The 11,615-nt window shown below is 44.2% G+C and overlaps 1 protein-coding gene across 2 annotated transcripts in view; it reads right to left on the bottom strand.

Moving 5' to 3' along the window:
- Positions 1-383: 383 nt before the first annotated feature.
- Positions 384-11,615, bottom strand: part of MTMR8 (myotubularin related protein 8) — a 49,145-nt gene continuing 37,913 nt past the window's right edge. Inside the window, exons 13-15 of one of the 2 annotated variants that reach the window (XM_043974221.1) lie at positions 9,634-9,760; positions 3,372-3,658; positions 384-701 (exon numbers count right to left, since the gene is read on the bottom strand). In XM_043974221.1, coding sequence (XP_043830156.1) covers positions 3,386-3,658; positions 9,634-9,760 — 400 coding nt within the window. In that variant the 3' untranslated portion in view covers positions 384-701; positions 3,372-3,385. The remainder of the gene's footprint in view (positions 702-3,371; positions 3,659-9,633; positions 9,761-11,615) is intronic. The other variant, XM_043974222.1, reaches the window with a different exon arrangement.

The raw sequence follows: 11,615 nt of genomic DNA, 5'->3' as shown, positions 1-11,615 counted from the left end.
GAGCTGATTATTTGACTTTCAAAAACCCCCTGACAAGAGGAACATAAGGGAAATAGTACCATTTTCAAGAAAACGCTAACAAATAATTTTCTGATGTTAAACTATTATTAAAAGAAAGAAAAAGGTTTGAATTGTGGGGTTAAAGAGGGCTTGAGGGAGAAGGCCCTCGAAGGTGAAAGATTTAAGGGGAATTGAAGGAATCAGGAGAAAGGAAGGAGGAAGAGAATCCATCTCTTATTAAGAGTGAATTATTATTATTATTATTATTATTATTATGAGTGACTAATATGTATGGAAAGAACAAAAAATAGAAATTGAGCCCCATATATATAATGACCAAACTTTGTCCCAGAGGCACATGCCTCCCTCAATTGAAGAAGGGGAGGACTATGGACGGAAAAATATCACATGCATTACTGAACACAGTTGAGGCACTGGTTGATTTTACTGAACTTTTTTCCCTTTTTGAAAATCTTTGTTACAAGGGATGACTTCTTGGGTAGTAGAAGTGGGAGGAACGTACTCAGAAATAAATGTAACAGAAAAGCAAAAAGTATCAAAAACAAGACAACCTTTAAAAAAATAAATAAAAGAAAATTTCCAGGGAGTGGTCACGGGCAATTCCTGTTGAGTACATCCTTGGGTCACGGATCTTCCCTTCTCGCAGACTACAAGGCCTGGTGGATCCACAGTCACGGCTTCTGCAAAGAGAGTAACAGGGTCATACTTGTCTCTTCCTTACCCCTAGACTTCATAAGATGAATTTATTGCTTTGCTGATTGGGTACCTCTTGAACTGATGGGCCATGTGACTTTGAACTCCCAAAAGAGGGACCCCCTTTGCAGAAGGAGTGACTGCAATAGGGAGTAAGAAGAAAGTTGCAACCTCGAAATGAAACTAGCTCAGGAAGGAGCTAAGTCTGGGGGCTAATGGCACATACAGAATTTAAGGCCCACAGGGCTAGGACTGGTTTTTGTGTCTGTGTCTCCATACTGAGCCTCATGCAGGGCACACTATAGATGCTATATAAAAGCTTGTTGATTTCAAAAGTAAAATTCAAGAAATGAGAATCTCTAGAGCTAAGGAAAAAAAATACAGGGTCCAATGGTTACCCTCCCCTATTAAGACCTACAACTGGATGGCATCTTCCTGTTACATATGCACTGAAAAAAAATAAAGGGGGCAGGGAGATGGGGCAATTAGAGGGTTCAGTTGTGGGAGACGGTTTTATCTGTATCTGGCTGGTTTGGCTTTCAGATTTGACTCTTTTCCTTGAGACATATTCTCCCTGGGCTCAAATTAGATCCGATAAGAGTGTGTTTTGGGATCTCTCTATCTCTTCTCCACCTCCTCCATTGATCTTCAAAAGGAGTCCTAGCATAGCTCCTTCCCAGAAGTATGAGGCATGTTACAAGTTTGCAAACTTCCCAAAAGAAGGAGTTTCTTCTCCACGTGTACTCCAAAACAGATTCTTCAGCTGCATTCAAGATAGGTTGAAATCAACCAGGGACTTTTGTTTTGTTTTGTTTTTTTAGCGAGGCAATTGGGGTTAAGTGACTTGCCCAGGGTCACACAGCTAGTAAGTGTGTAAAGTGTCTGAGGCCGGATTTGAACTCAGGTACTCCTGACTCCAGGGCCGGTGCTCTATCCACTGCGCCACCTAGCTGCCCCGTTTTTTTTTGTTTGTTTGTTTGTTTTTACTTTTGTCATAGTAAGACTTTCTGGAAACTGTTTCGACATGGAAAATAAGGAATTGGCTCCAAAAGGGAAAAGGCTCATAGGATGGGACCTTTCCCCTCATGGGACCATATATTGAGGAACCCAGATGGATGGGCAAGCCATCGGCCAAAGTGATGGCATTTTCAAGACCTCCCAACCAGGGAGATTGAAGGAAAACTTCAAAAATTCTGACCATTAATTTGGAACTTAGGACAACTTAATTTGGCTTGGATATTGACAAGCTCCTGGACTGTCTCTAGAATAGGGTGACCTGTATAGAGACCGTTTAAAGAAGGTCTTCATGGAGAAGACTGTGGAGATGGAGAATGAGGAGTTATGATCACAGTGCTTATGTTTTGGTAGAGGTGCCCTGTTGGGGAGAGAGTGGACTTGCTCTTCTTGGTCTCAGAAGACAGAACTAAGATATGTAACAGAGTTCAGTAATAAGGAAGCAGATTCGGACTTGATGTAAAGAAGCCCCCTCTTTGCAATAATGAGGATTGTACAGAGATAAGATGAGCTTCCATACTTGATAATGGGCTCCCATCCTTTAAAGACCGGGAGTCCCCAAGCAGAGGCTCGATTTGCTTATTAGTGATGGGGGGGTGGAATTGCTGGTGAGGATGGAGTGAATGAACTCCCCTTTTGAGGTTTTTGTCACTGAAGTGAAACCTCTTCATATTATTCTGAAGAAAAGGAATTGTTAAGAAAGTATGATATGTAGGATTTGGGAGACTATGGGATCTTTTTCTAGGCATTTTCTGATATTTCTAAAACCCATCTTTTTTCTGTTTGTTTGTTTGTTTTTTTGGCAGGGCAATGAGGGTTAAGTGACTTGCCCAAGGTCACACAGCTAGTAAGTGTCAAATGTCTGAGGCTGGATTTGAACTCAGGACCTCCTGAATCCAGGGCCGGTGCTCTATCCACTGTGCCACCTAGCTGCCCTGGCATCTTTTTTCCATTCGTGCTGAAAAGGTAGCCAAGATTTATTACTTCTGCGTCCCTTCCATTTGTTAAGCAAGTGCTGGGAGAAATACGAGTTCTTGCCATTCATTATTATGTGTCTTTCAAAGTGACATTTTCTTATAAAATATCCTAGAATTCAGACCTCTCTCCTTTTTACAAAAATTAGCACAGTTTTGCTATATTGATCTGTTGCATTAATCCCCAATGACTCCATCTATTCTAGGAGTGAAGATGGAGAAAGAAAAGGATCAAAAAAGAGGGTGCTAGGGGGCAGCTAGGTGGCACAGTTGATAAAGCACTGGCCCTAAATTCAGGAGGCCCTGAGTTCAAATCTTTGGCCTCAAATACTTGACACTTATTAGCTGTGTGACCCTGGGCAAGTCACTTAACCCTCATTTCCGTGCCCCCCCAAAAAAGGGTGCTAAAAATAGCTGGGGGCAAAGATGAAATTTCTGAGAGAAAATTTCATTCTAACACAACGGCACATTTTTTCCTCATCTCTGTCTCCCACAGTTTGGCACATACACATTGATCATTTCATCGGCAGGGAGTAAAGAGAGTAGATTCCTACTCTGGACTCCATCTGAGCCCTTAAGAGGAACATTCTGTCCATAAATGAGGTCAATGTTCCTCAGGCAGAGGAACAAACATTCATCAGGAGCAGATACTGATTTACTGCACTGTACCCCAAACTTGCAGGTCACTGCTGCTCTCCTCCTTGATGCTGGTCTCTCTTGCCAGGGTTAGGCGGCTGGCTCGAGGTGAACACAGACTGCTTGGGCTTTGGGACCAGTGCAGGCAGCGCAGCTCCTTCCCCCATTAGGCTGCCATTGGGCAACAGGGCAGGTGGCAGTGGGGCACAGCTCTGCTCAGTGTCACGGAGGGCATGGTTCAGAGGCTTACTCAAGGCACTTTCAGTCTGAGGCTGAATACAAGGGTCTTCCAGGGAGAGAACATTGAGGTCTGGAAGCTTCTGTATTAGTAATAATGAATGATGGAGGAGGAGAGGGAGAGAGAGAGACAGAGAGAGACAGAGGGAGAGACAGACAGAGAGACAGAGAGAGACAGAAACACACACACACAGAGGAGAGACAGACAGACAGGGAAAGAGAGATGGAGACAGAGACAGAGGGGAGAGAGAGACACAGAGGAGAGAGAGACACAGAGAGAGACAGAGAGGAAAGTGAGAGAGACAGAGACAGAGAGTCAGAGACAGAGGAGAGATGGAGGGAGAAACAGAGAGACACAGAGACACAGACAGAGACAGACAGAAACAGTCAGAGACAGAGGAGAGAGAGAGACAGAAGGAGAGAGAAACAGAGAGACAGAAAGACAAAGGGAGACAGAGGGAGAGGAGAGACAGAAACAGAGACAGGGGAGAGGAGAGACAGAGACAGAGGAGAGAGAGACAGAGGGAAAGAGAGAGACAGAGAGAGAGACAGAAACAGAGATAGAGACAGAGGGGAGAGAGAGACAGAAAGGAGAGAGAGACAGATAGAGAGAGACAAAGACAAAGACAGAGAGACCAAGAGAGAGGACAGAGACAGAAAAAGAGACAGAGAAACACAGAGCAATAGAGATAGAGGAGAGAGAGGCAGAGGGAAAGAGAGACAGAGAGACAGAAACAGAGATAGAGACAGAGGGAAGAGAAGGAGAGAGAGAGAGAGAGAGAGAGAGAGAGAGAGAGAGAGAGAGAGAGAGAGAGAGAGAGAGAAAGGAGAGAGACAGAGGAGAAAAACAAGAGAGAGAGACAGAGAAACAGAGACAGAGACAGAGGGGAGAGACAGAGAAAGGGGAGAGACAGAGAGGAGAGAGACAGATACACAGAGAGAGACAGAGGAGAGATGGAGGGAGAGAGAAACAGAGAGACAGACACACACACAGTGAGAGACAGAGAGAGAGGAGAGAGGGACAGGGGAAGAGAGAAACAGGAGAGAGGGAGAGAGAGAGACACACACACACAGACAGAGATGAGAGAGACAGAAAGACAGAGAAAAAGACAGAGACAGAGACAGACAGAAAGACAGAGACACAGAGAGAGTCAGAGACAGAGGAGAGATGGAGGGAAAGAAAAACAGAGAGACAGATACACACAGTAAGAGACACAGAGAGAGACAGAGGAGAGAGGGACGGGGAGAGAGAAACAGAGAGACAGAGGAGAGAGAGACAGAGGGAGAGAGAGAGAGAAAGAGAAACAGAGACAGAGGAGACAGAGAGAGAGAGAGACCGAAACAGAGACAGAGAGACACACAGACAGAGACAGAGATGAGAGAGAGAGAGGGGGGGGGGAGAAAGAGAGAGACCAAGAGAGACCAAGACAGAGAGAGACACACATACATACAGAGACAGAAAGACAAAGAGAGACAGAAACAGTCAGAGACAGAGGAGAGATGGAGGGAGAGAGAAACAGAGAGAGAGAGACAGATAGAGAGACAAAGGGAGACAGAGGAGACAGAGACAGGGACAGAAACAGAGACAGAGAGGAGAGAGACAGAAGAGAGAGAGAGACAGAAGGAAAGAGAAAGACAGAGAGAGAGAGACGGAAACAGAGACAGAGGGGAGAGAGAGACAGAAAGGAGACAGAGACCGACAGACAGAGAGAAAGACAAAGACAGACAGACCAAGACAGAGACAGATATAGAGAGGAGAGACAGAGACAGAAAAAGAGACAGAGAGACACAGAACGATAGAGACAGAGGAGAGAGAAAGGAAGAGGGAAAGAGAGAGACAGAAAAAGAGATAGAGACAGAAACAGAGACAGGGGAGAGACAGAGGAGAGAGACAGACAGAGACAGAGACAAAGACACAGAGACAGAGAGACAGAGGAGAAAGACGGGAGAGAGAGGCAGAGAGAGACAGAGACAGAGGGGAGAGAGAAGACAGAAAAAGGGGAGAGAGAAGAAAGAGAGACACACAGAGATAGACAGAGGAGAGATAGAGGGAGAGAGAAACAGACACACACACAGTGAGAGACAGAGAGAGAGGAGAGAGGGACGGGGGGGGGGGAGAGAGAAACAGAGAGACAGAGAGAGACAGAGACAGGAGAGGGAGTCGGGGGAAGGAGAGACAGAGAGACACAGAGACAGAGAGACACACAGAGACAGACACAGAGAGAGTCAGAGACAGAGGAGAGATGAAGGGAAAGAGAAACAGAGAGACAGACACATACAGTGAGAGACAGAGAGAGACAGAGGAGAGGGGGACAGGGGGAGAGAGAAACACAGAGAGAGAGAGACCGAAATAGAGACAGAGACACACACAGAGACAGAGACAAGAGAGACAGAGACAGAGGAGAGAGAGAGACAGAGGGGAGAGAGAGAGACCAAGACAGAGAGAGAGACATACACAGAGATAGAAAGACAAAGAGAGAGAGAGACAAAGGAGAGAGATAGGAGAGAGACAGAGGAGGAGAGAGACAGAGACAGAGAGACAGATGGAGAGAGAGAGAAGGAGAGGAGAGAGAGAGAAAGAGAAGGAAGGAGAGAAAGAGAAGGAAGGAGAGAGAGGAGATGAGAGAGGACAGAGAGGGGGGAGGGGAGAGAGAAGAAACTATGAAACATGAGAAGAAACCAAAGAGCACTGGCAGGTGCATGAACTATCTTCCTCACTGGCACTTGCTTTGAACTCATGCTCCTCCCAACATCTCTACCAGTTGCCAAAGGTCTTGAAATTCCCATCCACAGAGACTCATTCCTTTGGGCTAAGACACTTTACCCCAGAATACTCTTTAAAATACAGCCTGGGGAGGGAGAGAATTTAGAACTCAAAATTTAAAAAAAGAATGTTAAAAATAAAGTCAGTGAAATAAGTGAAATGAAAAATAAATCAAACATAAAACAGCCTGAGTCTAAGGTAGGGAAATACTATACTGATACAACTTGGAATGAATCAGTTAGGATGGCATTAGCAAGCCAGTCACGCCTCAAGGCTCCATGGGAACAAGACAGGACAAAGAAGCTTTAATAAGACTTAGGAGGGAGCCATTAAAATGGCACAAAAGATGCTGGTCTGTGTGTGGGGCCAAAGTGGGGAAGAAGCGGGGGGGGGGGGGGGAAGGAGGTAAAAATCTCCGTCCTTTCAAATTCTGCCTTGAACTGGTTCTAATGTCCTGAATCTCAGGATTGTGGGTGGGGTGTCTATCTCTTCCAGTTTCAATCTTTCTCCAGCTTTTGGAGAACAAATTATTGGGATTTTTTTCACTCCTGGAAATATATCCAAAAGCTGAGGGGGAACTGGCATCTCTTATGCTCAGGATATACTTAATTTTTAGAACACAAAGGGTTACTTGCTCAGTCACAATGAGCAGAAAAGCAGTGTCTTAGTTGAACAGAGGTGATTCATTCCTAGATAACAAAGAGCATATCCTGATGAATTCTCTTTCACAACAGTCTCCCTCCCCCCCCCTTCTCCCTTCCACACACACCCTCCATTTTGGCCCGTTCTTTATGTAGGTAGCTCACTGGATGCTACATTTTCTAAAGAAATCTTTTAAAATTGGTGATTTAATACACATTCCCAACTTTTAAAATCTGCTATTACTAGTTAAGGTGATGGCAAAAGCTCTCAAACATCAGTTAATGATTAACGTGGGAAGGACACAAAAAAAGCACATCCATGAGATTTTTCTCATGGTCAATAACAATTGCACAACTTTAATTACTGGAGTAGGGCACAGAGGTCATGTGGAATTATGGAGATAGACCTAGCTTGGACTTGGGTTCAAATCCTACTTCTGACACATACTGGTTGTGTGACCCTGGGCAAGTCATTTAATCTCTTAGTATTCTAGGTAAATCTCTAAGACTCTAAACTGAAGAGAAGGTCCTGGGAATTTCCCCATCAGAGAGCTCCTTAAACCAGCAAAATTCTAAGTACAGACTCATTCCCTATCTGTAATCTCTCTCATAACTTTAGACTAGTTTATTGCACTAACAAGTGCCTGTCTGGCTTCTCACTCATTCACTTCCATTCCCTCCTAATCATGCAGAACAGTTCAAACTGATCGAACCTACTCCTATGTTGAAATAGCTGGTTGGCATTTTCTTGCCAACAATCATTGAGGAAAAGCACTACTAACTGAACCTCTCCAGCCCCTCTACAGGCAGAAGCAGTGAGAAATTGGGGAGATTTCAGCTTAATGAAATGAAAAACTTCCTAACATTAAGAGCAGTACTCATCATTCATTGCCTTCAAGGGGAGGCTGGACAAAGATCTCTTGGCAGAATTGTGAAGTGCATTCACCTACATGGTCAAACTGGTCTAAATTCCTTCTGAAGTCTCTTCCAAATCGTTCTGTGGGTCAAGCCAAGTGGGCAAGATGCTTCCCTTTGACCATCCCCAGTCACGGGGAACTCACTACTTCCCAAGGAAGCCCATTTTGCTTAGGGAACCATCTAAGAAGTAAAAGCTTTTCCTTATAGGGAGTTGAAATCTTAGTGTCATTTTCATACAACAGTCCTCCTTCAATGATCGCCACAGGAAGAATCTGAAGACTCTTAGAGATTGCCATCCTTAGGACATGCTCTAGAGCTGGTTTTTTGTTTGTTTGTTTTTTTTTTTAGTGAGGCAATTGGGGTTAAGTGACTTGCCCAGGGTCACACAGCTAGTAAGTGTTAAGCGTCTGAGGCCGGATTTGAACTCAGGTACCCCTGACTCCAGGGCCGGTGCTCTATCCACTGCGCCACCTAGCTGCCTCTGGAGCTTGTTAATCTTCCTAAAATAGTGTTCAGGCCTGGATGTGGCTTGCTTAAAAAAGAACAGAGCAGGAGGATTAGCCTCTCCTTTCCGCTCGTGACTCCTCTGTCCCAGACATTGTCCTGGGACAGTTATCCCTTCTACACCATGACTTTCCCCATCTCGGTTTTGATGTATCTCAGGTTGGCACAAGCAATCAAATGGGGATTTGGGGGAAGTTTTGCAGGAGCCCCAGATGACATTAGAAGACCAACAGAAGGAGATTGGTACCTCTGAGCCATGTGCTTTGTGCCTATCTCCCCATGAGAAATCCAAGGATTTCTTTCATGGTTTCCCTTCCTTTTCCCCTAAATAAACTGCCTCCTTATTCTAAAATGATGTTACTGGAAACACTCCTTAAAAACAAAGAAAAAATTCAGACTTCCTCGGGATGAAGGGAGGGCCAAAAAATCTTCCGTGGATGGCAGGGGGTGCCGCACCCTTAACCCCGTGATATAGAAGGGATAACTATTTCCACATCTGCCTTTGGGGCAGGGGAGGTAGCTTCTTTATTCTGGACACCATACTGCTATTATTGGAACAGTCTAGGACAAAATTAGCCTTTGGGACAGCCAAGTAGCCTATGTAATTCACACCAAGCTTAGTGTCCACTAAAAACCCTCAAGCCTTTATCACATGGGCTGGCACTGCATAGCTCCCTCACCCTCTACTTGTCCAGTTAATTTTCAGAACCTAACGGCGGGACTTTGCATTTCTTCCTGTTCTATGTCATACATTTCTTCCTATTCTATATTATTCTTTTTTTTTTTAAGGGAGGCAATTGGGGTTAAGTGACTTGCCCAGGGTCACACAGCTAGTAAGTGTTAAGTGTCTGAGGCCGGATTTGAACTCAGGTACTCCTGAATGCAGGGCTGGTGCTCTATCCACTGAGCCACCTAGCTGCCCTATTCTATATTATTCTAAGGGGGCTTAGCTGATGTGAAGTAGGATTAGATCCCCAAAGCCACTTCAAATTCTGTATAAAAAGGTGAACCCAGCCGGTAGGTCAAGCTTCCCACAGATGGCGCAGTGGATAGAGCACTGGCCCTGAATTCAGGAGGACCTGAGTTCAAATCTGGCCTCAGACACTTGACACTTAACTAGCTGTGTGACCTTAGGCAAGTCACTTAACCCCCAAGTGCCTCACAAGAAAAAAATAGACCAACTTAACTTGATGGGGTAACCTTGGAGCTGGGCTGTGCCCCAGACACTCACAGTCTCTAAGTGCGTCATGTCCTCCTCCATCTTCACTTGTCGATTCAGAATATGGAGAAGATAGTCCAGCATGTTCTGCTTAGGGTGCATCCCTTTGTCAAAACGATGGTACATCCCACACCAGAACCTTCAAAAGCACAAGAAAAGGAATGAGAGTAGCCAGTCATACAGAAAAGCAGAAGGTTGCTGCCCTTTTCTGAATATCAATTTACACCTACCCAAAACAGTGACTGAGGAAGTTCCCAAACAGAAGTGAAAAGGAAGGCTTTTCAATGCAATGATGGAAGACAATTTTGAAGGTCTTATTAAAAATGCAATCTATCTACAGAGAGAGAACTGATCGTATCTGAATACAGATGGAAGCATAATTTTTTGTTAGTTCCTTTATCTGAAGTTTTGTTTTTGTCGGTTTTCTTTCACAACCTGGCTAATGTGGAATTGTTTTGCATGACTACTCATGTTTAGCTTATATTGAATTGCTTGAGTTCTTGTGGCGGGGAGGGAGGGAGGAAGAGAATTTGGAACACAAAGTTTAAAAAAAAATTGATGCCAAAATTTGTATTTTACATGTAATTTGGGAAAATAAAATTCTAAATATAAAAACAAACAAACAAAAGCCTTCACCATGGCCAGGACCCAAGATATTTCTAGGAGAAAAAATATTTCATTCAATCAACATTTTTGTTTTAAAATATTTTTATTGATGTCTTTTGTTTTTTCCATCACATTCACTCTGAATAGTTCATTCTTCTTTCTCTTACCCAGCAAGCCATTCCGTATGAAAAGGGGAAAAAGAGGGGCAGTTAGGTAACACAGTGGATAAAGCACCGGCCCTGGATTCAGGAGGACCTGAGTTCAAATCCAGACTCAAACACTTGACACTATCTGTATGACCTTGGGCAAGTCACTTAACCCTCATTGCCCCACAAAAAAGCGGGGGGGGGAGTAAAACCCACATATGGACTGTTTCTGAGAGTAAATGCAGAGCTCCATATCCATGGTCCCCCATATCATTTTCTTACCTCTTCTCCAGGGCTGTCAAGCTCGGTCATTATTATTATACAACATTAAGGGTTTACTTTCCCTTTCCATTGTTGCAGCTTGTATAGTTGTCCTGTATCTTTCTGGGTTTCCCTGACTTCATGCTTATCATTTCTTATGGCACAGTAATATTTTATTATGACAGCTAGGTAGTATAGTGGTTAGAACAATGGGCTTGGAGTCCGAAAGCCTCAAGTTCAAATCTGACCCCCAATACTTACTAGTTGTATAAGACCCTGGGCAAGTCACTTAACCTATCTGCCTCAGTTTGCTCAAATGTAAATGTAAAATTGGGGTTATAATAGCAGCTACCCAGCAAGGTTTTGACAAGGTCGAATGAGATAATATTTGTGAAGTGTTTACCTCAGCACCTGGCACATAGTAGGCACTTAATAAATGCTTATTTCCTCTCTCTCTCAGCACAAGCCACCCATCCATCTCCTCAATCAATAAGGCCTCTATTTCTCTTCCAGTTCTTTGCTTCTACAAAGAGTTACTATATGCACCCAAACATTTAAGCTATTAAAGCTTTAAATGCTTCAAACTGTACTCAGACTTTAAAGAGACCCTGTATGTGTACTGAGATTTTACCTTCTTGAAGTATATGCCCAGCAGCAGAATCTCTGGGTCTAAGTTGATGTGCATTTTAGAGACTTTTGTTTTGTTTTGTTTTTTTTGGTGAGGCAATGGGGGTTAAGTGACTTGCCCAGGGTCACACAGCTAGTAAGTTGTCAAGTGTCTGAGGCCAGATTTGAACTCAGGTCCTCCTGACTCCAGGGCTGGTGCTCTATCCACTGTGACACCTAGCTGCCCCCTTAGTGACTTTTTTTTGGGGTGAGGCAATTGGGGTTAAGTGACTTGCCCAGGGTCACACAGGTAGTAAGTGTTAAGTGTCTGAGGCCAGATTTGAACTCAGGTCCTCCTGAATCCAGGGCCGGTGC

The sequence above is a fragment of the Dromiciops gliroides genome, chromosome X, assembly GCF_019393635.1.
Source record: "Dromiciops gliroides isolate mDroGli1 chromosome X, mDroGli1.pri, whole genome shotgun sequence".
Taxonomy (NCBI): domain Eukaryota; kingdom Metazoa; phylum Chordata; class Mammalia; order Microbiotheria; family Microbiotheriidae; genus Dromiciops; species Dromiciops gliroides.
Note: the sequence above shows the minus strand (reverse complement) of the source record. Positions and strands in the feature narration are given on the sequence as shown.